The sequence below is a fragment of the Lepidochelys kempii genome, chromosome 10 (assembly GCF_965140285.1).
Source record: "Lepidochelys kempii isolate rLepKem1 chromosome 10, rLepKem1.hap1, whole genome shotgun sequence".
Lineage (NCBI taxonomy): Eukaryota > Metazoa > Chordata > Testudines > Cheloniidae > Lepidochelys > Lepidochelys kempii.
The window spans coordinates 9,433,166-9,460,710 of NC_136389.1; the positions used below are offsets into that span (position 1 = coordinate 9,433,166).

Genomic DNA, 27,545 nt, shown 5'->3' on the forward strand with positions numbered 1-27,545 from the left:
CCACATGTAAGCTTTGACCAGGTTTGACTTGACAGGATGCACCTTGTCTAGTGTCAACAGTAGTAGGAGCATTTCTCTTCAAGTGACTTACATAGTGGCCTTCCTGCTCCTCTCCAGCCCCTAATCTGCTTGCACAGAGCCCAATCCAACAGCACAATGCAGAGAAACTACCACAGAATTGCAGACACAAACAAACGAGTTTCCTTGTTTCCAAATGCAGGTTTTTATTGGTCTGTCTCCACTTGAAGCTATTTAAGTTATACAAATGGCACTTACAAAACATAAAAAAACTCAAAACTGTTAACAAAATTTCAGAGTGAGATGTTTTCAAAGCCATGACACCCGATAAAGGAGACTGAAAAATTCTTGACCTATTGTCACATGGAAGAAGCCAGAGCAGGAGTTACATGGTTCGAACTGCAGCTAGGAGTGGGGAGAAAAGGGCCACAGTGGATGAGAAAGCCAGCAAGCGTTATGTGCCAAGTCACAGGATCGTTCAGGATTTCAGCAGGCCACCTGTTTCTTTAGAGGCATCTTTGTCCCTAGAGCAGATTGTGGTTCAAACACTGACAGATCACCCCTGAATTTGAAAGAAGGTAGATGAACCCAGAGGTAAAACCCTGGCATCACAACAGGAGCGGAGATGATGGTAGGGAGCCCATCTCATCCCCACTCAGATTAGGGGTGCCAGCTGCTCTCTGAATAGAGAGTTTAGCACCAAGCTCCTATAGGAAGGACCCATATAATGGCAATGTGGCTTTAAGGCTTATGAACCCCTTCCCCCTACCTTGCCGCCGACCACTAGTAGTGGCCCTTTGTTTTGGCACAGATGTGAAGCCACAAGCACCATGCATGGTTTATAGCTTAGCAAGGCATGGAGATGTGGACTGACCCATGGGAGCCAGCCACTGGAACACAACCTGTGGCTGTGATGCAGCACCTTATATCTGGAATACATCCACCTGTTTTCTCCCCCCGCCCCAAAAATCGGTCCAGGCTCAAACTGGGACATCTGGTTGGCCAAGTACAAAAAGGTAGGCTATTTAGGTGGTCACAGGGAGTAGACCACCACCCTTGGAAAAGCCTCAAAGGGCAAAGTGCCTTCTGATACCCTAAAGAGAGGTTTAGCATTACCTATTACAAATGCACACATTGTTAGAACTCTAATGCAGAGAACAGCTGATAATAGTGCTATGGAGAGCATATATAAATAGACATTAAAAATACTGTTTTGGTCCTTTCTGCTTCCAGTAATGTTGCTAAGTTTTCATGCCATCAATGCAGAGTTGGCACTTGGGTCAGAGACACTGACTAGTCCTCCCCCCTGGGGTGGCAGAGAGGAGATAGCTTTATCAGACCTATACACTAGAAATGGGCATTTTACACTTTGCCACCACACTGTTCTGTGGTGAGAATTAAGATTCCAGTAGGGTATGAGATAAGAAGTGAACAAATACCACTGTGCAAAAGTTGCTAACGAGTTTTCTATTCTAAACTGAGATCTGCAATTTTTGCTTCCAGCCACTGTCCAGGGAATGAGAAATATCAGCCAGTTTACACTGCTCCTCTCCTCCCACTGCTCCTGTAGCCCAGGAGACTTGGTTGTTGGGTAAAAACCCCAGAGATATGGCAGCTGGTGGGGCAGTCCCGCTGTGTGCCAGACTCACTTGACTCCTCCTGAAGGCATGGAGAGGAGGCGGGTCAGAACCCTTGTAAGGCCTAACCCTTGCTAATCAATAGGCAAGTATGCCCACCCTGTTCAAGTTCTACTACCCCTTTTAAACAGCCACAGGGAAATCAAATTCCCAGCCTGGCTGGCAGAAGTTTTTGTAGAGGAAGTCTTCCCCAGTTGCACACAGGTGAGCCAGAGGGTTGCTACCAATTTCACTCAATGTGTCCAACTACAGTATCTGTATCAATTCAGAGAGCCTGTCCCCTTCCAAAAAAGTCTAGGATTAGCACTAAGGCAGCTTCATTAGCCTCTCAGGTGCACATCTCAGTGAGATGTGCTAGAACCTGCTGAGACAGGCTCCAAGATGCTCCTTGGACACTTAGAAGCACACGTGGGGCACAAGGGGAATTGATGGAGCTGGGAGTCCGAAGCCTTCTATACTGATTGGCCTTAGGAGAGTTTCTAGATGAACCCCCTGCATGTCTTTCCAGTTTTGAGAGTTAAGCTTGCTAGTCCTGCAGCTGGGTATGATCTGCTAGATCACCTCTTCTGCCCCCACTAGGGACTGAAAATATTTATCCTTCATAAACCAAGTGGGAAGAAAGTTTCTTCCCATGCTGGGAACTATGGAGAGCACATTTAATCATAGAGACAGAGATTAACATAACCCATCTCACCTCCCTTGGTCTGAGCAAATACCAGGAGCGTGGGATGCTGGCACTCAGATTCTCCAGCTTTGTGCAAGCTAGCCCTTGCTCAACAGCAGCATAGGCATTGGCAGTAGAGATTGAGATATGGTGCCAGCACTCCAATATGGCACAAGAGAGCAGAGGTGATCTTATTCCCTTTAGTTTTAGGGGAAGAGGACAACAGAGGTGATGCTCAGAGCCAGGGTAGAGGATGGCAACTACAATTTTGAAGCCCAACACAAACCCAAGGAAAGACCCCACTAGCTCTATAGACAAGTTGCATTTTCCCTAGGTCACTATCCAGTTAAGAGATAAAGAAGACCAACCTCCAACAAATTGGATTGGCTTCTATGGCAGGAGGGAGCAGCAAGCCAGTCTGAAAATCTTTTTACAGAGAAAAAAGAAACCAAAAAAAACAAAAACAAAAAAATATTGGCAAGGGGGAAGCTAAAGTGCATTTAATATTCCCAGAGGGTGGAGGGGTCGATTGCATCGGTGGAAGCCTTGAGGACACCAGCATGGTCACCCTTCAGGTATTTGCCGTTGGTTTTGATAGCCACTTTGTTATAGTCGCAGAACTCGAAGAAGAAGTCCACGGGTGTATCGCTGCTGCTGGTGACAGAGGACTCGCTTCCCACCATCCAGTATTTCCCAGTGGAATCTGCAGATAGGGTGCGGGGGGAGGGGAGAAAAGCAGCATCCTGAATGAAAGATATCTGGGATGGACGCCAGAGGCTAGAGAACACTGCCAAGCTACTAAGCTGAACTGAAGACGACAAAAAGAAGTGTTGTGAAATTACAGATAGGAGGAGAGGTGGTGCCATTACAATCCACACGAGTTGTGATCCACAGTATTGGACTGTTCTTTAGAGAGATCAGCTCAACATCCAAAGACTTTTAGGACATTTGAAAGGAGAGCCAGTTTTGCAGCCTGAGCTGTTCAGTTTGCCCATGGGAAGACTGGAGAAGGCCACTCAAGGCCAGCCTGCTTGTTTCAAAGTTTCTTGTGCTTCTTAACTGAACCTGAGTTCTTGACAGCTTAGGGGAGCCATGAGACCCCATGGGTCACTGAAATCACAGGGGGACAGAGTAGCACCTATGCTACCCAACACTCAGTCTTGCTCCTAGTGACTCCAGCCCAAGTTCAATGGCAGTGACAGGCTCACCCCCAGCCAGCGACAAATGTCACCTTATTATAGTCCAAGATGTCTGGTTGTTGGCAGTCTCCAAGACACCAAGGGCTGAAGAGCTAGAGAGCTGTCCCTCTGCAACAAGGCTGAGGATTCACAGTACAATAGCAAGGGGGTTTAGGTTTCACTGACATGCCAGAATTGCCTTGGATTAGGTTGGTTAGGCAGAGGCTTAACAAGGGGAACCTGAACAAGGCAGAGATCAGAAAGGAGTCTCCTAGACTCAGGCCACCCCAGCAAAGTGGTAAGCCAATGGTCACTCTAGAACAGTGACTCAACCTTTCCAAACTACTGTACCTCTTTCAGGAGCCTGATTTGTCTTGTGTATCCCCAAGTTACACCTCAAACTACTTGCTTACAAGACAAAAATACAAAAAAAAGTGGCACAGCTGAAAAGTTACTCATTTTTACCATACAATTATAAAATTGACTGGGATATAGATATTGTATTTACATTGTGTATATAGAGCAATATAAACAAGTCATTGTCTTTATGAAATTTTAGTCTATATTAAAAAGAAAAGGAGTACTTGTGGCACCTTAGAGACTAACCAATTTGAGCAAATAAATTGGTTAGTCTCTAAGGTGCCACAAGTCCTCCTTTTCTTTTTGCGAATACAGACTAACACGGCTGCTACTCTGAAATTAGTCTATATTGATTTTGCTAGTGCATTTTATGTAGCCTGTTATAAAACTAGGCAAATATTTAGATGAGTTGATGTACCCCCTGGAAGACCTCTGTATCTCCAGGGGTACCGGGTACCCTGGTTGAGAACCACTGCTCTAAAGGCAGCCTAGATCAGACCTCTAAACCTCCTTTAAGTCCACAGAAGAGAGTCATCCAGCAATGCAAAGAGCCTCCTGGTCATTCTACTCTATGAAAGGGTGCCACACAGCATTGGTCTGTGGTGTAGGAGATTAAAGCTGTATAGCCCTTAGGATAGTAGCACTGCTAATGGCCAAATGATCTCCTTCATGCATCACGTCGTTACTGTATGAACAGCTGGGCTATTCATACAAATACAGCCACAGGGGACAATGTGGGTAGGTGGAACCCCCAAGGCTGCATACCAGCAGGACTGACCTTTGATATTGTATGCACCATCATTGAACTCCAGTTGAAAGACATCATAGGAGGAACGATTGCAGTCCAGGGTTCCAGTCACCTTGCGGCAGCCAATGAAACCGTGTTCCCCACGAAGGACAATGATTGGCCTGTTAATCAGCTTCATCAGGAAGTGTTCTGTCTCACCTACCCCAGCCAAAAAGGTCAGGGGAAGAGATGGAGGAGAGAAGGGCAGTTAGGTACCCGGCTTGTTAAACAGATCCAGATTCCCTGGGGGAGAGTACGAGAGATGTGCCATGGAGATTCCCCTCCGCAAGGCATCCCAAGCTATCCTCTCAAGGTTCTAGATTTGACTTGGGGTGGGTGAAAAAACAGCCAAGGTGATTAGAGTCAAACCCATTGACCACCTCCAGTCTGGTGGATCAGAACCTGGGAGAGGAGACAGCCACCCTGCTCTTTGCCACCTTCACTCTGACAGGCCAGGGGTGGCAGAACAGTAGCCCAATCAGTGAGGTCAGAGGTCTCTAGCTTTCCCAGTGTCACCCCAAGCTCTTCCCCACCATTACTTTCCCAGAAATCACTAGCCTACAGAGGCCAAGGCATCCCCTCACCTGCTGCCTCAACAGTGGCTGCGAGCTGCCCGTTCTTCTTGGCTGTGACATACTTGCCATTCGCAGCCTTCAGGGTGATGCGCTTGTCGCACCATTCGATGTCAAAGTAGCAGCTGGCGTTCCTGCCACAGCAAAGACAAACAGCAGACAAGCCATTGGGAAGGGAAGAGCTGTACTGGGGACCATTCTCCTCCAACAGAGGGGCATCACAGCTTGGGGCCCATGGAGAATAGCAAAGCCCTATCCAGCCAGGCAGGGCAGCTGATGTTTGAGATCCTGCATAGGAGGGTCTGGTGGACTTATCCCAGCATCTTTTCTAAGGAGTTTTAGGGTTAAAAGAAATTCACTATCTACTGTGCAATTTTAGGCTACAATTTAGGTCTGAACGGCCAGCAGTTAGTGTAGCAGACTATACTCTTGGCAGTAATCTTTGGGCTAAGTTCCCCTTTGTTCACCTGATAGTTTAGCCCTAGGAGTTTGCTTCCATGGTCTCCTTTGTGACATGTCAAGGCTTTTGCCCTGTGTAAAGAGAAGATATAGGTTTTACCTGAGACGGGCTCAAGGAAGACATTCTGGGGTGGTGGAGAGGGAAGTCAGACACCTTCTGAGATCTACTTTAGGACTCCAGTCTAGATTTGAGAATCTGGAGTCTTGTTTCTCTATCAGGCCTGACTTGGGGAAATTCCCTCATTTTGAGTTCCACAAGGACTATCCCCATATGCAGTTAAAGATTATGAGATCCAAGGGGATTCTTTGAGGCAGTGCCTAAGGACAAACTGGAAGTGGCAAACCTCAGGCCCAGGTTTCCTTGCTAGGAGGGGGTTTGGAGAGTGTTCAGTTACAGAAACTCAGGCTCACTTGCCCAGAGGTTTTGGGCAGAGGGACTGAAGAGTCACCTGGAGTCAAACTGACCCTCTTGCTAGGCTTTGCTTTGGGTGTGCAAGTTCCACAGTGCAGGGGAACCACATCCATCTGGTACTGGTTACAGAAGGCAAGGACGCTCTTAGGTATGAATTCCATTGAGGAGGAAGGCACTCTAGACCACATGCTTTCAGGACAGCTGCTGTAATTCCTAAGTGATCAGTGTCCCCCCAGCTTTGTGCAGTGTTTTAACCAGTCTGGTTTGACTGGATGAAATAGTGAGAAGTCTCACTTGGTGTACCACCACTCAGTTTAGGTGAGGGAGGATCATAAAGGGTCTCTTATTTTGCCTTGCCAGGCCTGCTGTCCCAAGGACACCAAGACAGACAGCAGAAAGTACAAGATTCTGCTGCACCTTCAGATATGGATGAAGCTTGCTGCATCTACTGTACTCTGGAGAAGCTGATGGAGTCTTGGGGCAAAAGGGAAACTTGGTGTTGGGGTATCTGCTTGGAAGGATGGAGTGCCTGATCTTGGAGGGCAATACTCAAGACACTGGACCAGGGCCCATGCAGATAGGACAGCTATTATAAGGACCTAATATTATAGTTCTCTTGTGTAGATGGGTGGGTTCTAATCAAGGCTTTATTTTCACAAGGAAGGTATTAGACCCATTTCTGGCACACAGCCTAATTTACATCTAAGGGTTCAGATAGGAACTGCAAAGGATTATTCCTACTTGCCTCTAAAGGGCCTTATTACAGCCTTCTGTAAAGTTTGGCAAGTTGACTGCTCCAGATACCCAGTTGTCCTTGTGTCAAACAGGCCCAAGTGAGGCAGTGTAACAATTCACAACAGCTACTGTTTGCCCCCTCCACTCTAAGGGGAGGGATGCTTGCAGAGGATTGGGGCCTTATCAGGCATGGCATCACTACCCTACTAGGGCCATGCGTAGGAATGCTGCACACCTTCACCGAGCAGCATCTCTTGCCTGCATATCCACTAAGTGCATTTGTAGTTGGAAGTGAAGACATTAGTGTTTCAGCCTCCTGTGGAGAGGGACAACCTTGGGGGTGGACCAGTTGCTTTCAGTCAGACCCTGGACTCAGGCATTTCTACCCCAGTGCTGGGGTATCAGGGCCACCTTAGAACAGATGGCATTCAGAGGGTAGAACAATTTTGTTTCTACATGCAGATGAGACCCCTGGATTCTTTGGCTCCAAAGACAGCGACCAAGCAGAATGCCCTGCCCGCTACAAGCACTGGACAGAAGACACTCTAGAGACTTACTTCGCTGAGGCAGTGGACTGTATCCCTCCATTGGAGGTGAGGGTCCAGTATTTCCCAGTATAGGTCCTGAAGGCACACTTCTTGGTGTCCTTGTTAATCTCCAGTTGGAAGGTTTCTTGGTCACTTTCCTCATCCTGATTGGCTGAAAGGTCCATCCCTATAGGAGAAAGTCAGGAAACTTATCTTGTGGCAAGAAGCCCCCTCCCCATGAGACTGACCCCTCCACTCCCCCACCAACCCAGTCCAGCTCAGACTGGACAGAGCAAGGACTATTAGAGAACAGCCCCTAATGCAGCCAATTTTCAACATGTTTGTTAGGGACTCAATGAGTTAACTGAATCAGCAGCACAAGAATATCAACCACAAGAAAGTGGGGCAAGTTTCGCAGAAAGGTTCTGCGACAGTTTGCTTACTCTTAGCGAATCCCCCTTAGCTGCACTAGTACCCCATGCATAGGCTTTCTGCAAAAAAAACAAAACAAACAAACAAAAAACAAAAAAAACACCATCCATGGAACAGTTTTCCTTACATTAAGATTTTAATCTGGATGCTCAAGTAGTTGGAACAGAACATTTCAGCTAAGTCTGCAAACAGCTGAGCGTGCTACTCTTGGCCCTAGGGCTGATCAGCCCATCAAATGAAAACGAGAACAAGGGGAAGTTACAATTGGCTACTAGATGTTTTCATGTGTAAGAGATGCTAAACTAGTCAATCCATACTAGTAAATCTTGCTTCAGCTACGTGACTTTCCACCACATCTGTAGACTTTACAGCATGCTTAAAACCAGGGCAGGGGCTTCCGTGTGTTAATTGTCAAAGCACTTCCATGTTTCCTAGTCATGCTGCAGCACTGGAAATCAGAGGCTGCAATATGGCTGAAACAATTTGGACCCTATTGGCTGTACAAAGGAGGACAGAATTCAGGGTGTCATATTGTGGTCAGGTCCCTCCATCCCAGAACGACAGAAGTTAGTGTCCCATCTAAACTCCTCTCTACTCTTCCAGGTCAGCTGGAAGAGATTAACAAGGATGTCAACTGGCCTAGACTAGCATCCTGTACAGTTGAAAGGCACTCCATATTAAAACTGGAATCATAGGACATCTGCACTGGGCCACTTTCACCCTAGATCCAACTCTTGAGCCTGCTTCTCTCCCATCCCAACACACTGCCCTGCTCTGCCTGGCTTGTGCATGCTGGCAGTTCCTTGTTGTTCTAACTGTACTGTCTGGCCTATCATTAACTCAGGCTAGTCCTCTTGCTGCTGCTCTGTGCAAAACTGCACTGCTTTATCCTCCTGTACACTGCTACCCAAACAGCTGCCATGGCACCCTGAGCCAGTCTGGCCCGGTGAGATACTGAGAGGCCTCACTTGCATCTGACCACAGGCATTTATCCTCAAGAAAATATGCTTAGTCAATACATGCTTGGGCCAAGTATCCCTGCATAGAAAGGGAAACTCACCAAGCTTGGCAGCTTTTTCCTAAAAATACTTCTGGGATGTGAGTCACAAGCAAGCACTTTGGAGCCAAGAAAAGCCCAGAGTAAGATTCCAGTGTCAGACTTCAGAGAATCTTAGCAACCTACTGCTTTTGCTTCTATTCCTGGAGCCTGCCATTCTCCACTGGGCTTTGGAATCAGAACTGTGTGGGTAACTCTGCTGAAATGAATGCTAGCAACTGAGGGAACAATCAGGCTGCCCTAGATGGACAGGGTTTTTCCAGGAAAAATATGGAAATGGCTGGTTATTGAGAACAAGTTGCTCGCCCATTAGCAAGAATGAAGTGCTGAACTTGACAAGGATTCCGGAGCTGAATTAAAGTGGGAGCATTCAACATAATTGCTCTGCAGTGTGTGTTTTAAAGGGCCATGGTCTACCACCAAAATTAAGTTGCCATTAAATTGTGTTCACAGCATCCTTCAGTGGGATAAGGTAGAATATTTTGTGAAGGGCTTTTTCCACTCTGATGTTTGAGGGTCCTCCTCCAGTATAAAGCCTGCCTGTCACCTCTTCATTAATAAGAGTGGTAGCAAAGCTGGAACTGAAGACTTGCAGAGCTGGAAGGGAGAGAACAAAACTGCCTATATCAAGTGCCTTCAAATGCACAGGACAACTGACTAGTTTTCCTCTAATCTTTCATCTCTTACAATCTTGAGGGTTACACATAGTAGTTGGCATAGAATTTTCAGAGTCAGATTGTTTAAATTAAAGGGATGTGGTGGCCAAACTGCAAAAGCCATGAGATTAGATAGGCCCAAAGCTGCACTTCCATAGAAGGGAACAGGCCTAGACAGAGGCAGGCTAGTTAGACAACTGTTATCTAGTCAGACATCAGGGTGAAGAGTGCCTCCTTTGTGAGAAGTTGATAGGGGCAGTGTTAAGAGATAGCTAGGGAAGGGTCGGGCACAGCTTCAAAGGGTTAGCGATCCCTCCCTAAACCTTCACATGCATTTAATAGCCAATACTGAGGCCAGCTAGGTCTGGTTTATAAACTGATTAACTGGAATGATGAGCAAAGCACTTTGCTTTCAGCTTTTTGTTTACCGAGCTTGGTTAGCCATAATCTCATGATTATGAGCCATGTCTCAATTGGCTTCTTGTCGGTATCTTTTCATCCAGGCCCGTCCCTCTCAGTTGAACTAGTGTGACTAGTCAGTGCAAGAATACTGCTGGTGCGCATCTGCACGTGTGTCAAGCATTTGGGGGGCAGTCTGAGCCGGCCTTCTTTCCCAAGGAGAGATCCTGCTTACCTCTTGTCCTCTCGCCCTGTTTCTGAGCTCTGTTCTTCACAGCTCAACAAGTTGTGGGCGTCAGTGCCACCTTTGAAGGTCCCTGGATTCTGGAGCCAGCCAAGAACCAGTCCAGTCCCTGGCTTTAGCCTTGAGGCGCACTTTTTGCTGTTCAGAATAGCCAGAGCACAGCAGTGCTCCAGCCGCGCCTCCTTTGCCAGGGTTTAGAGTGGTTTTCAGCAGAAATATGCTGCCAGAGAAGCCTCTAATGCTGGGGAAATCCTGGGGGGTTAGATCCAGCTGATTTATAATGCCTTTAACCTGGCTGAGGTGACTAAAGGGGCCAAAATCAGGGCCTTTGCCTCTGCTCAGGTCAGCCCTGTTGGTGAGCCTGCTATCTGAACCAGTCTGCCCCCCCCAGGAGAATTCTCTCTTTTGCCTGAGCCTCTCCTCCAATATGACCTTAACTGAACAATTTGCTCATTCACCATGATTTTGACATAGCCACGACCAGTCCCATGTGCTGCAGAACTCAATGCAAGCCAAGCAGACAGCATGCCAGGCATTCAGCATTAGTGTGTAGGAACGCAATGGTTTCAAAAGGAAGCTGTGTGGCATGTTTGGGACTGATGTAAGTTATTTATGGTGCTGGCAGCAGTGACTATGCAATGATCAGGTGACAAAACATGGATCAGAGGGAGGGATAGCTCAGTGGTTTGAGCATTGGCCTGCTAAACCCAGGGTTGAGAGTTCAATCCTTGAGGGGGCCATTTGGGATCTGGGGCAAAAATTGGGGATTGGTCTTGCTTTGAGCAGGAGGTTGGACTAAATGACCTCCTGAGGTCCCTTCCAACCCTGATATTCTATGATTAGCTGAGACAGGTTTGAGCCAGATGGGAACATCTCAGGTGTGTCAGCTACAGAGAATGAAGAGCTCTACCAGGTTATGGGATAGTGTCTTCTGCTAGAGCCACCAAGGCCCAGTCTACAAGAATGGTTTTAGGAAAGTCTCTGATCTGCAGCTCAATAGGCTGATGTGTGGAGGGAAGAGGGGGGGAATTTTTACAAGTTCTCTGTGCAGACACAGCCAGGAGGTCTCAGTGCAGCCCACTTGATCAGATAGCTTATGGGAGGAGAGGGGTAGGGTCCTGACAGGACAAGAGTTTTGGGTAAGGACCTTCAATCCCCAGCTGTAGGTCTAACTTTGGAAGGGGCACAGCTCTTGCTACCCACTATGCTGCTACCCCCCCTTTGCCTGCAATTTTCCATGCCTGCCATTTGGGGTTTGCTCCTCTGTGCTCAGCTGTAGTAGAAGCAGCTAAGGCTCACTCACATCTGGAAGTCTATTTGAATAAGCCTTTACACAATGGCCATACACTGAGGAATGCAGTGAGTCAGAGGCTGGCTCTGGCTGGTCTCCCCCCTTGTAGGGAAGGAGGGGCAGAAAATAAGGCCTCACAGAACCAATGAATGAATGTGACCGCACCAAGACCTGAGTAACAGGAAGAGTTTGTCTTAAAGGACTATGCAATGGCCAATTCTCTTAGTTCTGACAGCTTGCAGGTTGGGGGTGCTGCCCTCACCCTGAAATCCCCCCCCAGCAAAGTGGGAAGGAAGTATAGAATATTTCTTGGATCTTGGGTAAACAGGCAGAGGTGAAGGACATTAAGGTGGCAGCTGGCAGGAAGAGCCACAGAAAAAGGAGTTTTGGTTTCCTGCTAAGTTCCATGGAATTTCTCAGTTCCATTTGATAAAAACAAACATTTAGGGTTTTAGTTTCTTTCACCTCTGCTCTCCCCTCTAGAAGGGGATGTTTTCTCTCCCAAACTCAGTGTTCCGTTAGGAATAGAATGGTTTGGAATTTAAATGGTTTACATGAGACGGAATACAATTACTGGGGAATTTTTCATTCAAAGCTGTTTTGACCAAAACTCTTTGGCTGGCTCTACTGGCAGGGATGATCCTACTCCAGCAATGATTTTGGGCCACTGCTTCTGTTTGACAAGCACAATCAGGCCAGCCCTAGGGCAGCAATGAGCAGCCTTCCCACAGATGGAGTAGTCAGAGGAAACTGCACAGAGAAGCCTGCTCTCTCACTAGGTAGAGTCCTATGTTCTAGCACTTGAAATTTGACCAGTTCTTCCTAGTCTAACAAGGTTCTAGTAGAACCACATGCTCCCAAACAAGGTGTCAACCTTGCTTAATTGGGGGAAGGGGAGGAGGTCAGGTATATATAGTACTCCCCCATCATGGGGCGGGGGGGGGGGGGGGGGAAGCCAGCAGTAATTCTCTCCCCTACTCCTTTTCCTTATGGAACACACTAAGTAGAACGCTGTAGACCAGGGGGTTCTCAGCCTTTTCTTTCTGAGCCCCACCCTGCAACCCAACTCCACAGCCCACCTGTACCACAGCTGGTTTTCTGCATATAAAAGCGGGGCAATTGCCTGGGGCCCTGTGCAACAGGAGCCCCTGGGAAGCAACACTGCTCAAGCTTCAGCTCTGGGTGCCGGGGCTCAAGGCCCTGGGCTTCAGCCCCATGCAGTGGGGCTTTGACTTTCTGCCCTGGGCCCCAGTGAGTCTGATGCTGGCCCTGCTTGGCCGACTGGACCCCTTGAAACCTGCTTGCGCACACACCCCCTCCAGGAGGCCCCAGACCCCTGGTTAAGAACCACTGCTGTAGACTATTCTATAGTTGGGAGTGGAACAGGAAGTGAATCTGATAGTTTGCAAGTTATGCAGCTTCTAGAAGACTCACTGTCTGAACTGCCAGTAGAAAAGCCCACTTGACTATTGACAAAGGTGATTTAGGAATTCCTTGTAATTGGTTTTCTGGACCAGAACTATAAAATACTGCAGGGTTTTATGCAATTGCAGAGAGGGTTAACTGCAATTTTTGTAAAACCCCAAGACTGGATTAAATGTCACCTGCAGCACCTTGTATTCCAGCTTGGGTACATTTTGCAGAGCCTCTCAGACCTGCTGAATCAAAGCTCTTTGGGGTTAAGTTATGCATGTTCCATTAACTGTGGATTTCACCTATACACTGCATCTCCCCAGAACCAGCCTTGAGGTTTTAAGAGGATGCTTTCCATGGTGAAAGCTAAGCACGCCAAGTTTGCTCAGATTGAAATTTGGCTTGTCTAGCTATCTGTAGAGTCTTATGGATACACAATACAATGCATATGCTAAATTAAGGGCTCCAAGCACTAAGCACCAGCGTTTAGGGGATATGCTGGTCCATTAACCAAATTCCCAGTCACTCACTTGCTCCATGACCTTTGCGCCATCTTTTGCCCCTCTAGAAGCAGGCAGCATACCTCACGTGGTGTTTTGTGGAAGCATGGAGTAATGCTACACTGAGAGCAAAGGTCATTAAAACACATGAGCAATGGCTTCACCACCCCCACAATAGGAGCTCAAAAAACCCCAGCAAGCTGAGTTTGTTCAGTGCAGCTGGGTTAGTCACCAGTCGCACCAATTTACCAGGTAATTGGTGGTGCTCTGTAAATGTTAAGTGGTCCATAAATAAGATGGTCACTGATGTCTCTTGAAGGTGGTTAGAGGCGATATTGATCTGGATAATCGAAGTGTTAGGAGTGTGCCATGGCTCAGTGCTTTGAGCCTCTAACCCACTTCTCTCCCCCTCCCTGCTCCAACTTGACAGGGTTAGTCTGTGGCTTCCATCATGTAAGCTAAAGAGAAAAAGGAGTACTTGTGGCACCTTAGAGACTAACCAATTTATTTGAGCATAAGCTTTTGTGAGCTACAGCTCACTTCATTGGATGCAAGCTAGTTTCCCCACCTAGATAGTGGAGTATCACCTATGCATTTCCAAACAGACATGGAGTACAAGTGCCAGGCTCCTCTCTCTCTCTCATGCTGAATTCAGTTTGACTGGCTAGTGAGCTGTGGGAACAAGGAGGGCAGCAGGAAGTAGTGTCCCAACTCCTAAACTAGACATGGAAATCTAACTCAAGCCCCACTTCTTGCACCTGCAGCAAGGTCAGCATCAGTGGACAACTACTAAGACATCTCTAGCCTTTCAAATGCAAGAACAAGGGCACCTTCTCTCCACCACCCTCCCATCTGGAATTTAGCAAGCACCCAGCATGACCATTTACAGCTGCTAAACAGGCACAGGCTTGCCTCCGAGCAGTGGAGTGGAGTACCTGGGGACAGAGCACAGTTGTGGGATCACCAGAGCCCCTCATTCTCTTCTGCTCCCCAATGCTAGGTACATTTATACTGCAGCTGGAGGGGTCATTCCCAGCTCAGGCAGGCACTCCCATTAGCGTCGATCCAGCTAGCCTGCTGAGGATCGCTCAGCCACTGCCGGTGGCACCATGGCAAGTACAATCCCACCTGAGATCCAGGAGAGTCGGGCAGCTTTTAAAAGCTTGTCAGCTCAGAGCTACCACGGGGATATCTACACCAGTTGGAAGTTACATCTCCAGTAGGGAGGTCCCCTTGCACTCTGCATGCTCTGACCTTGCTGCTGGGGTTCTAGGCTTTGAAGGAGGCTATTGCCAGCTGGGGCAGAGAAAGAAGGGGAGCTGGTAAGAGCTGCCAGTGCAGAACAGACAGAATATGGCTGCCCACAAGCCTCTCTCACATTATTTTAGCAAGAAGCTGAAGGGGACAGCGTTCTGTGCACTGCATCTCCAGGTGCAGACATCTCCTTGAACTGCGATTGTAGCCTTGGTTTTGGATATGAAATGTTAATGTACATCACTGTACTCCCAGGAAGATCTGTTCTTGGCTTCCCTTAATCCAAAATAAGTCATCTGGAGGGATGCTTTGCTCTGTATGGGGAACAGTGCTGGGTTGCAGAGGGCAAAAAGCAAGACATGCCAGGAGCTAGATTCTGCCTTCCTGGGGTTCCTCCTTCTCCCTTCAGCCCACAAAAGGGCTGAGACTAGTACTCTAGTCACTCAAGTCTGGAGGGGGGTTCCAGATGCCACTTATTTAGATCTCTTTCCTGTCAGAAAAATAGGCCATGCCTGTCCTGCTCCAGCTGCATTACACCCATTGACAGGGGGTTTGCAGAACATGGTCTCCATGCAACTGGAGAACTTGAAGTCTCCCAGCCTTCCACATCAGGGTTTTAGTTTTAAATTATGAGCCACTGTTTCCCCCCCACCACCACCACATCCCTGCCTTCTATCTAAGCAGATACTGCATCTGCATCACGAACTGGAATGTAGGAAAAAGAGCCAACAGCTAGATAGCTACCATGAAATCGTACTGAACAGAGACCAGCTTCCCATACACTATGGCTCAGCAGGAACCACCTGCTGAGGTACTTGGAATGTATCAAGAGTTAGCCAAGAAACAAAAAGAAAAGGAATGCTTGTGGCACCTTCGAGACTAACCAATTTGAGCATGAGCTTTTGTGAGCTACAGCTCACTTCATCGGATGCATACCGCATCCGATGAAGTGAGCTGTAGCTCACGAAAGCTCATGCTCAAATTGGTTAGTCTCGAAGGTGCCACAAATACTCCTTTTCTTTTTGTGAATACAGACTAACACGGCTGTTACTCTGAAGCCAAGAAACAGTCTCCCACCTGGGGGCAGGAGATGAAGTGGGAGTGATAAAGCAAATCTAGATAGACAATGGTGCGTTTCTTTTTTCATTTACAGACCTCTAAAAAATTTCAAATGGAGGTATAGATCCCATTGGAAATCTTAGCCTGTGGATCACTGGGAGCTGCAGACCACAGGTTGAGAACAATCAATTTAGTGCTAGACAAAGCACTGGCTGCCCAGAACCCACCCTCTTCCCCACCACCATTCAAGGGTCAGCTGTCCATCTGATAGTCCCTTGAGACAATCCAAGTATCAGATGTAACACACTGGATTGTAGGCCCATAGGTGGTCTTACTCACAGGGAATAGATCAGGTTGTGGGAGGAGAGAAGGTTCTTGGAAGCCCTCTCCCCAAATGCCAGGCCGGAGTTGGGTTACATAGACTCAGCAGAAAGGAATGCAATTACACTCCAGCAGAACAATGCTTCAGAGGGCTGTAATGGAGACGGAACAGGAGGTTTGGAGGGTCACAGCCATGCAAAATTAGGGAAATGTTGCATGGTAAAGTATCTTGAGTACCAAACAGGCTTTTGTACCCACAGCTTAGCAGCTGACGAGGGGGAAGAAAAAAAAACAAAGAAAAAGCCTCCTTTCCTGCATCAAGGATTAGCTAACTCTAGGGATACAGAGCAGGACTACTTGTGGCATCTTCGAGAGTAACAAATTTGAGCAAAAGCTTTCCTGAGCTACAGCTCACTTGGCTGCTATTCTGAAACCTGTTTAGGGATGAAATTGTTCACTTTGGCCAGCTGGACCTTCTCCTCCACTGGTCAAGGCTAGATTGGTTCATCCCCACCTTCCAGAGGATCTGGAGTGTAAGGAGAAGCCAAGGTCTCACCCACAGCAGCTTCTCCCCCACAGCGAGTGATTCCAGGGACATGTGGCTGAGTCAGTGTTACTAGTCAGAGGCTTTTACCATCATCCCAGGCTGTGCTGCAGGCAATTATAGTAATATTAGAAGCCTTAGGGCTCCCATTCTGGTAATTCCTATATCCCTGTCCCTTGCTCTGGATAACGTATGCAGACAGCTTATAAGTACTCCAGCCCCCCATGCACCATACACCACTTGGTGTCTCGCCTGTTGCTTTTGACTTTTCACACCAATCAGCAAGTCTTACGTTGCTTTCTGTGTAAGAGCTTTGTGCACTCATTAAGCATTGTGGGAGGAAGACAGTGATCAAGAGAGCAAGGCAATTGTTGCTTTCTGACCTAGGTGCATTTAGGGGTGATGTGTGAAAGATCAGAACCCCAACTACTAGGTTGTGTTGCCTAGTCGCCTCTCAACCTCCCTCCCCCCCCCCCAGAGGGTCTATGCTCGATAAGATTAAAAGGCAGATGTCCAAGCTGAGAGGTGGGCATGCTGCTCACACCTTGAATTTGGCACTCTGCCTGATTCTAAAGCCAGAAGCAATATTATATTGAAAGAGTTTTCAGTTGTTATCCCAGAGCGCTCTGCAAATACCATTACCGTCAAACTTTAATTACTGCTCTTTGTAGATTTCCAGTCTGAAATCAGCATGACTCCTCCTGACCTTTACAGAGCTGCTAATTAAAGTTAGAGACAAGAGGGAAATGAATAGGGAAAGGACCAAGAACTAATCTTCAGGGAACTCCAAAGTGGATAGAAAGCCACTTCAGGAGAAAGTCTGATTGGTTGGAGAGGCTCTTGCTTTTGGCCAGATGGATGCAGTAGTCCTGTGGTAGAGGCTGCACTAGGTGTAAAGGAGAAGCCTTTATCAACAGAAACGATGTAACTGACTATTGAATAAGGTCAGACAAACCTAGAGAAAAATCCACCCAGGATATGGAATGAGGAGAGTGGAGGCAAGGGAAAGTTATGCATCTCTGGTGATTTTTTTTTTTTTTTTTTTTTAAATTAAGTTGGACTGTGGCAGGTTTCATAATTAAGAATCTGGGGGAGGAAGTTGTCCAAAGCAATAGGAGGAGCAGTGGCAAGGAAACAGGAACAAGAGGTCTCGGAAAGTCACTTCCTAGGGCAGTCTTTACATGGAGAAGACTCCTCCTCACATTTGGCAAAGAAAAGTCGGGGAGGGCAGGAGAACTTGGGGTATTAAAGAGGGCAAGGGGATTGCCAGCATCTTTGGAAGCCAGGTGATAGGAGGAATTAGTCTTTGCAGCTCTGGTGAGAGCTCCCAGTCTTACCTTGGTGCAGGGGGATTAACGACATTGTTTTGAGACATTTTGGAGCTAGAGGGAGAAGAGTGGTCTGTATTTTGTTGTGCTATTAAAATAGTTTTAGATGAGGAGAATTCATGCCATTAGGGAGCGTATCTCAATTACAGCACTTCTACCAGGAGTGGACATCACCACCAAGGCATCTTGGTACAAGCATTCTTAGGCGTTAGTACCATTAACAATGAGCCATATGTACATCCCCAATTGTTCCCTGCATCAGGAACATTACACAACAAAAGAATTCTCTCAGCCCCAACCCCTCTTTGCTTAAGCTCCCCCAAGGGAAGACAGCTGTGGAAACGGACAGGAAGAAAAGCCAGAGTTGGATCAGGAGAGGGATTCCTAATTCCCTAGCTGCCAAGCTTTCCCACTGCTGCCAGCACAACAGGCTGAGAGATTAACCTCTCAGTACCCCAGGGAGGCACAGACTCTGAATGAAATACGCTTGTACATTCACAGAGTCAAACAGGTCTTCCAACATCATTACTCAGTGGTGAAGTATTCTAGCAGCACCACCCTTCCCTCTGCCCTGAGCCTACTACACACGGGGTGGTAAGTGATGGATACACTCTGTAGCTGCTGGAAAAATTCAGGACCCCTAAACAAGGCCATTTCTAGACAGAAATGAGGTAGATTACCTCTGAGAGAGGGGACCCATTTCACTGCTCTGGAAGTAGTTTCTAGATGTAGATCCTTATAGTGAGGTGCACAAGCTAAGCAGCATTCAGACAGTCCCCTATATATAGACTGAAGCAACCTCTGAATTTCTGTAGCTTGTATTAGTGCAAGTTATTACAGGATGGCAACAAGTAGAAAGCTGAAAAGCGTGCAAGGAGACCTCACGCAGAACAAAGGGACGGAATTACAAGTGCACACCTGCCTTTTCCGTTAGCTCCCATGGCTCAGACTCCAGCAACATAGGCAGAAGCTTAAGTATTCTGGGAATTGGTACACAGCAGGCAGAATTAGTTGCTGCCCAGTGCTTGGAGACTTGAAGTAAATGATGCAGCTTAGCATTTGCATCTATAGCTTTAAAATTCTTATGTATGTACTGAAATTAGAGCTCTATGGTGTAAGTAACAATTCAAGTGACATTAACCCACTACAGAATCTGCAAACGCTTGTTATCTATAGCACAACAGACCTCTAAGCCCAACTAAGATGGAGACCTCTGAACTAGGTACCATGTTCCAGAAGAGCTTGAGGCTTGCCTACACAGAGTTGCAAGGATTTAAACTAATGGGGTTATTTTAAGCCAGTGCAAAAAGAGATGTTACTGATTTATAAACCAGGCTTGGTTAATTAGATTAGGAACGGGTTTAAATTCAAATAAGTCATAACTAAAATGAGGGTATCCAAACAGGGTTTTTTTTGCCTAAACCACTTTGTGTTTCGGCTGCCCTGACAAGTAAAGTAAAGGGTTGTCTAAACACAAACTGGGCAAGACAGAGGGCACATTCTCAGTGTTACTAGTGAGGGATTGAGGCAGAGAGATTAAGTGACTAAGATCTCAGGAACGCTGTATAGCAGAGCCAGGAACTGCATTCACGTCTCCCAAATCCCAGTCCAATGTCTTAACCACAAGGCCATCAACCCTCCCTGAAGGGTTATTCATAGATCAAGCCTCTTCAGCATGTTAACCCCATCGGAGAAAGCAGCATGTCTTTCTTTGTGGGGCTATATGGTTACAAGCTGGTTTTCAGATTTGCAGGTTCTTCAGTTCCAACTGGAGAATAAGCCACCTAAATAATGTTACAGGGCTCTGCAGGTCTGAGGCCTCCTGACCCACTGAGTTAGGCTTCAGGTGACCATCCTGGGGCCAAATCTGGCTAAAATTAGAACTACTTCATTAATGGCCTGAAAGTCTTGAGGTGGAATTCTGGGTCACACGTGCACTGCAGGACCAGCAGCAGATCCAGCAGCATGACGTGGGTCCTTCTAGTAGGGTAGGCAACACATTCCATTCAAATTCACCACTCAAAGGGTCAAGCCCCTTGAGTATTGGCACATGGGGGCTGACATTAAGCCAGATGTACATTCATGCTACCAATGCAGATAATATATGCATAGTTCCAATTTCCTGGTCTGCAAATAGAACACGAACAACTAGGCTAGTCTAACCTTGAGGAGACCAAAACCACTTCCAGCATGAACACACTTGCTAGACAACAGTGGCTAGACAACATACATGGCATTTATGCAGTGCTTTCCATATGAAAATTTCAGGGCACTTATGAACCCAAAGTAAGCTTCAGAAGGCATCAGTGAGGCTTAACCTCTCTATCAGTAAGAAGGGTTATTCAATTGACTCTGGTTAGGATATGTCTACACTGAAACCACACGCGTGCACACACGTCTAAAAGCCCAGGTCAATTGACTCAGACTCATACTAGGGATTAAAAATAGCAGTGTAGACATTCCCATTCGGGCTGGAGCCCAGGCTCTGAAGCCCAACAAAAGGGTTAGGCCTCCAAGCCTGGGCCCAAATGTCTACACTGCTATTTTTATCCCCATAGCACAAACCCAGTCAGCTGACCCAGGGTCTGAGATGCTCTGCCATGGGCTTTGTTTTCTGTGCAGTGAAGATCCACCTTAGTGACAGAGCAGCAGATTGAACCTAGGTTTCTTGATTCCTATGCTACAGCAATGAAGGGATGCCCTTAAGGAGGTAGCCAGCAAGTCAGTCACATAACTGAAACAGTATGGAGATAGACAATTAGAGGCCAACTCAAAAGAAATCCAGCACTCCAGCAAGGCACGGTTACAGCTGAAAGATGCATCCAAACCTGCCACCCAACACTCAAGTAGAAGGGCCTCATTTGTGGCCAAAGGACTCCTCCTTGAACAACATGCTATGCTGAAGATTCTAGAGAGCTCCAGTGTTGTGGCATTTTACCCAGCAACAGTGTCCGTGTGGAGGTCAGCATGACAGACCTTGTGTCTTACTACCTGAAGGGACCTGCATGCTTGGGTAGGACTCCGTGCTCCAGTGCTAATTTAGCCCAGATACACCACTTACTTCCCACCCATGCCCAACTGCTTTAAGCAGTCATTGCTGTGGGTCTGCCAGCAAAACTAGAAGCATACAGGAAAGAGCTGCCAATGCTGATGGAGGGAATTTGGCAAGCCATGAACTCAGGAGCCTAGAAATAGAACCACAGTCTCACCTGGGCCAAGATCCAGGGCACTTGTGGGTTTGAAGGCATTTTAAGTTGGTTTCAACTTCCCTTTCATCTGAACTTCATTCCCCAACTCTTGAGGCTACACTCCTCACTTTCTGGCAGTAGGTACAGAAGCTCAGTTCAGAGGACTGGCCTGTACCCCTCATTGCTTAGCTTGGATGCATGGAATCTGGTTGCTTAGTCATTCTTGCCAGGAGACCATCCCCCCACCATACCTGCAGCCCTGCCCAGACTAGTTTACAATAAAGCTGCTCTGGGTATCGTACCTCAAGTCTTACACTTGAATGGCGACTCCTAGTTAAGGAGAAGAGACAGTTTGTTGGGGCCAAGTCTGGACACAACCACTGGTAAATAGACTGAAGCCTACGCAGGCTTTGAAGAAATGAGGTCTGCAGAGCAGTGGCTAACGCAGCACCCAAAGAGGGACTTCTCCTAGAACTATGCTCTGGTTAGAGTCCTGGATGCAGCGGCAATAAGGAGTTCTACTACTGCATTGATTTCCAACCCCTTCCTAGCCCCCCCATTAGGTAGGTTTGGATCCCCATATTAACAGCATAGCAGGTCATTTAACCTCTGTCAGGGCAGAGCTGGGAACATATCAAGAGTCACCCCCCTATTCCGAGTATTAAGACAGCGTTGCCTCTGGCTCTCTAGCCAGGTGACTGCCAGAAGTAGGTGAAGACTAAGAGGGAAGGACAATAGGAGCCCCACTTACAATTGGCATTTAGCTACCAGAGATCAGGCACTAACCCACACCTCTCTCTGCAATCACCTGTCCCCAGTGTACTGTGAAGGCCAGGAGTCAGAAACCTCTCCAGAATTCAAATTCCCCTTCCCCACAAGCAGCAGAGCTATGGAGATCACTTAAAACGGATTGCTTATGCAGGCTAGCTTTGATCACTTTGCTCAGTTCCTTCCTAACCTCCCCCCCCCCCAGCCCCTCATGCTTCCTGCTTCTGGCACACAGCCTGTAAATTCACTTGATGTTCCATCAGGTCAAGCCATGGTAGAAAGTATCTTGCTCTGACAACATATGGAGGGGATAGGGGTGACCAGATTACAAAAAGTGGCTGATTTTTCACACCTGCTTTTTTTTTTTGGGGGGGGGGGGGATTGTTGCATATATAAGACCCTAATATCAAGGAATCTGGTCACCCTAGAAGAGGGTGATCACCCACTCCATCACTCCTGTGTCCAATAATTAAACAGGGAAGGGGAGTCCTGTCTGAAGGAGCCTCCCACCAACAGAAGAAAAGACATCTAGTAAAAGCTCAGCAGCCGTGGGGGGTGCTCTCACCCCAGGGAACCTAACTCCCACACAGGAGGCTTTGTTACAGCAGACCCAACATCCCCAATCCCAGAAAGAGGTGGTTTGTTTTTCTTTATCTTCCAAACCACATCTTATTTCTAACCTGAGATTAGAGGCTGACCTTGATATTTGCATATGTGAGCACCCTGTTAACATAACCCCACTCTCCTATTCCCTAGAAAGGGTAGTCTGTCTCCTAGATAAACCAGCTCCTTCTGTGCTCTTGGCAGGCTTCCCAGGTAACTGGGCATTTCTTTCCAAGTAGTCTAGTTGATTACACCTTTGTCTGATCTCACCTGCTCCCCAGGCAGACTGGGTTTCTAAAATAGCCTGCAAGCAGTTACCTGGGCATAATCTCTCTGGAGGCTTTGTAAATCAGAAAAGGAAGCAGACAAATCTAGATCATCCTCAAAAGAATTATACAGTCACTTCTTTTCCATGCTGCCTGCCTGATAGACCTGTTTGATTTAGGTTTCTGGCTGATCCAGCCAGGACAGCTTCAGAGTCTAGGGTACATTCCTAAATCCTGACTGGGAAGAGGCGATTAGTTCTGTGGCTCTTCAGGCAAGCCCTGAGGGAGCTTTAAATTCATCTCCAGGAAGGATCTGAAGCACCCAAAGAAGTGGTGAATCAGAGCTGCCTCCCAGTCATCAGGCTGAACTCCCACCATCCCCCCACTTCCTGTCACGAATCCCCAACCCTAGCAGACTTTTCCTTAGGTTAGTGAGGAATGAATCCCTGATGTTCAGGGCTTAATTCCAGGAGGGACTGACAGTGTGGTGGTGTGGGGGAAGGGGTGTGTGTTGTGAAAGAGCTTTTCCCATTTCCAAGTGTTCTCTACCTGAGTAGAGTGGCAACAAAAGCCAAGTGATCTCTGCTAACTCAGCACTTGTTGGGCCTGTGTTCACTGATTTCAGCTATCCCTGGGGCTGCATATGCTCCAACTTCAGGAAAACCGACAAGCCTAGGCAGTAGCTATTATAGCTCTAGCTGTAAAAGCTATCTGAACCCAGGAGCTCCTCTGGGCTTCCTGTGGGAGAGTCTTTCCTTCCCTCCAGATACCCAGACACAAGGATCCTTTCTCAGAGGCCCTTTAAGTCTATCCACTATGTGTCTAACTTCTAGTTAGGCCAGGCAGAGCCCAATTAGTGGAGAGGTAGCACTAACAAGGGGCAGATGCTAGCTAGGCCTATGCTCCACACCAAACTCAGTATTTTGGAGGGAGAGGGGGGAAACTAGTTGAGGTTGCAAAGAACATAGGGAGAAAACCCTTTGGTTTGCTACCTCATGTTCTTTGCAACCTCACCAATGGTGGTGGGAGACAAGTCACACCAAGGTACTGCTGCCCTCCCCCAGTGCAAGGGGTGAGGGGAAGAAGAGCATGACCCCCAATGAATCAGTTCAAAATACAGATCTTTCAGGGCCAGTATCAAGTGTTCATTTAGGATGAGACTCCCTTAGTCTTTTAGCCAGGTCACTCAGAGCGTCAGTCTCCAGAGCATCCTCTCCTCTGCAGTATCAGACAATAAGGACAAGCTTATCAGTCTAGTAGGGGAAAGGGCTGTCTAGGAAAAGCCTCCCCTTGACATGTGTTTTTAGCTTTGTTTCTAATTAACCTTGGAACAGAGGGAGAAACCAGCAAGGGACTGAAAGAACAAGCAAGTTGTGCCCCAGCTGAGCTCCACAACTGTTCATTGCTGCTGCTGGCTAGGATTAACCAAGCGGAAACTGGTTCCCTGCCTGAAACATACTTAAAGGAGAGATCATATTGCAGCTAATCATTCCACTGCTACCCATGACAGTCTTGAGAGGTATGAGATGTCTTTCCCCTTTATGAGACGTCTTTCCCCTTTAAGGGGGAGACTGAATGAAGCTAATGCAAGAATCCAAACTGGGATCCATCTGGACCCATGAACCAAATCCCTTTCTCCCCCATCCCAAAGGTTTGCACTTTGGGCTTTTAACATGTGCCAGAAAACTTATGGGAAAAGTCAGGGGAACAAGGGACCCAAATTAACAGGGATATAGCCAATGTTTGGTCTTCTTGCTCCTGGTTCTTCCTACCCCCCCCCCGCCCTCTTCAAATTAAGGATCAGGCCCAGAAGAGAGATTCAACAGGGAAGCAGAATGCCACATAGACTCACTAGTCTGGGTCATTTGACCCGTTTCCGCCATAGGTGATGGAGCCCACAGCCCCTTTCACTCCTTCCAAAGTGAACAGAGATTTCCCTGCTCTGGGAAGACTCCCCAAGACCTTCAGGCAGCCCAGCCACATTGTTTGGGCTTCTCCACTCATAGCCACATACCACACCCTGAAAATGAGCAGTGTTATTTCCACCAGTGCTGCAAGAGCCTTCCTCCACTTCCTTGGCTTGTAGAGAGGCATTCCCTCTGCAGCCTGCTGTAAAATGCGCCTATCTGACCACTGCTGAATGCCTCCCCACCCCCACCATACCACCCCTCCTGACATCTGCTTTTCCAATCCCAAATACTCCAGCGTGACAAAAGACTGGAGCAGCAGCTCCCCCTCCCCCCAATGAGCTCAGCAATAGCCATTCTTTCTGAACCACAAGCCCGCCCTTGTTCTCCTACCAGCCTCCCCATCCCCCTTACCCCCCCCCCCCGTTTGACTGGGCAAATATTAACTATCAGCCAAAGGAACAGTTGATATTTTTTGGAGTTGGGTTGGACATGGTTAAGTCAGTGAATTCCCTGTAGCAGTCTGCGGAGTAAAGACAGAACAGGCAGTCATCCAACCATTACAGACACTTGAAGTGAGGGGAGGTAGGAATCCTTGTGGTTGCACATCCATTTTGGGGATTTTTCACAGAAGGGCTTAGACCGAATTCATTCCTCAGCCTTCACACACATATGGAAAGCCAAGCTGTTACCATGTTTATCTGACCTGTACCACAAAGCCAGGCAGTTTGTAATGTACTGGCTCTCACCTACACAGCTGACGTATCTAAGATAGCTTTGATCAATACCCTCTCACCCTGCAGGAGGGGAACCATTTTACAGTTCCCCCTCTATGTTGTTACCAGCCTTAAGCAACTGGTGGTTAAGCTTGTGGGTGCAGAAGGTGCAAGATGGGACCTGCATTAAATGCTTAACCGCACCGCTTTGTGCAGTCTCTCTAAACTCCCAGTTAAGAGCGTGCACACATGGAGCGCTATGGTCAAAAATACCGCACAGGGTTCTTTACCCTTCATACACAAAGCTGATCACTTCTGCACTCTATTAAAGAAAAATCTGGCTTCCAAAGGGAGGGGAGGAAAACCTCAGCAGGCCCGGCCAAAGCGGCAGCAGGCAAAGGCAATGCTCCCTTTGTGTGAGCTGAATGTAGGTCATGTTTTCGCTGCACAACCAAAATCAGCCGCTAGACACCGAGTTTCAGTTAAAGCCCTTACATAACCCTGCCAAATTCTGCCCTGCAGCGAGCAGGCAAGGGAGAAGCCTGTCTGCACAAGCCAACACGCACTGAAGGGCCATTGCCGTGGCCCGGCGTAAGCAGCCAAGCGGGACTAGGAGGCCAGCATGCACACGCGTCCAGGGGAGTAGCTAGCCCCCGAACTGTAGGTCTGGGGCTGCCCAGCACGGCTTCCCCCTGCACACAGCCCCGGGGGAGGGGCTGCCGGGCAGTTCTGCAGAGCTCCAGGAGTAAGTGGGGGGGGGGGAGACGAGGTCTGAAGCAGCCCACTAGGTCATGTTAATCACAGCCCCTTCTCTGGAAAGGGGGGGCAAGCGGGAGATTTGGCGAGGGGCCGTTCTGTCGGGGGTTGAAAGTAGCTGCTGCCGTGGAGGGCTGAGATCCCCTGGCCGCAGCTGGTCGGGCCGGCGGCTCCCGGCGCACGATGAAGGCAGCGAGGACTTGGATGAAGCACCGGGGCCAGCCCCTGCCGCCAGCCCCGAGGCGCACGCAAGGCGCTGGAACGAGGTGGATCCCGGGGAGGCGGAGAGCCACGGATCCCAATAAGGCCAACCCTGTACGCGATGGGAACCGCTTTCCGAGCCAGGGGGTGGGGCAGCCCCGATGGGCACAGGCCCATCGCAAGCGAGGTGTCCCCCCGCCCCCGTACAAAGGCCTGGGAGCTCGCCCGAGGATGCTGCTGGCAGGGAGGGCGGGCAGCGGGGGGGGGGGGGGGTCCTTACCTTGCCTGGTGGACACGTTCCTCTCGTTGCCGGCTCTCAGGACCACCTGGGGGCAGCTCTGCTCCAGCACGAAGAGCTCGTCCTTGCCCACCTTGGTGCTCTTGCCGGCCTTGAGGGTGCCGCTGGGCCCGGAGGGGGCCAGGTAGCGTCCCTCGCCGTCCCGGAAGGCCACCTTGCCGGACCTGAACTCCAGCGTGTAGCCGGTGCCCTTCTCGGGCTTCTCCACCAGCCGGCCGTCGTGGCGGAGGAAGCGGTGGTCGCAGGTCTGGACGCTGTAGCGCTGGTCCTGGAAGACCAGGGTGATGAGGGAGTCCACCCCCCAGGGCACGTCGCGGTCCACAGCCATCTCCTCCTGCTTGGCGCTCAGGTGGGCGTAGCGCTTCCTGGTGAGGCTGTAGATGTTCACCTGCGGGTGCATGGCGATGTGCACGCTCCACTTCTCGGCCGCCGACACGGCCTGGGCGAAGCAGGAGATGCGGTCCTCGGTGCCGCCGAAGTAGCGCTTGTGGGGCTCGGACTGCAGCGACCAGCGCCCGTCGTCGTGGGCCAGGATGACAAAGCGGCAGTCAGCGGCCGTCTGCTCCCGATCGCAGCTCACGTTGCCGTCCTTGTCGGCCGCCAGGTAGCGGCCCAGGTGGCTCTTCAGGAAGACCACGTTGGAGTCGTCGCCGTCCTGCTCCAGCGTCCAGATCTGCTTCTTCTTCATGCTGGGCGCCGAGGCGTTCACCTTGAAGCCGAAGGCCTCGGCCGTCAGGTACTTGTTGCCGCAGTTGATGAGCCCGAACTGGATCTGGAGCGGCGCCGAGGTCCCGTTGGCGGTCATGCTGGCGCAGCGACGCGGGGGGGGAAGCGGAGCCGCTGGGGCTGCAGGAGCCGGCTGGGCTGCAGCGAGAGAGAGCGAACGCGCGACAACAGGGGGTGGCGGCGGCTGCTGCTGGCCTGGGTTTTCTCCACGCCTCCCGCTTCCTGCCTCCCCCCGGCCTTTGTTCGCCTGGACCGCGCGTCCCCCCCGG

At 48.8% G+C, this 27,545-nt stretch overlaps 1 protein-coding gene across 1 annotated transcript; it reads right to left on the reverse strand.

Annotated features, from left to right (window-relative positions):
• Positions 1-199: 199 nt before the first annotated feature.
• On the reverse strand, positions 200-27,545 carry FSCN1 (fascin actin-bundling protein 1). Its single transcript, XM_073361913.2, has 5 exons — positions 26,533-27,545; positions 7,380-7,536; positions 5,229-5,350; positions 4,636-4,803; positions 200-3,022 (listed from the first exon to the last, which is right to left on the reverse strand). Exons 1-5 carry the CDS (start codon positions 27,353-27,355, stop codon positions 2,820-2,822), a joined length of 1,473 nt encoding a protein of 490 aa, XP_073218014.1. The 5' UTR covers positions 27,356-27,545; the 3' UTR covers positions 200-2,819.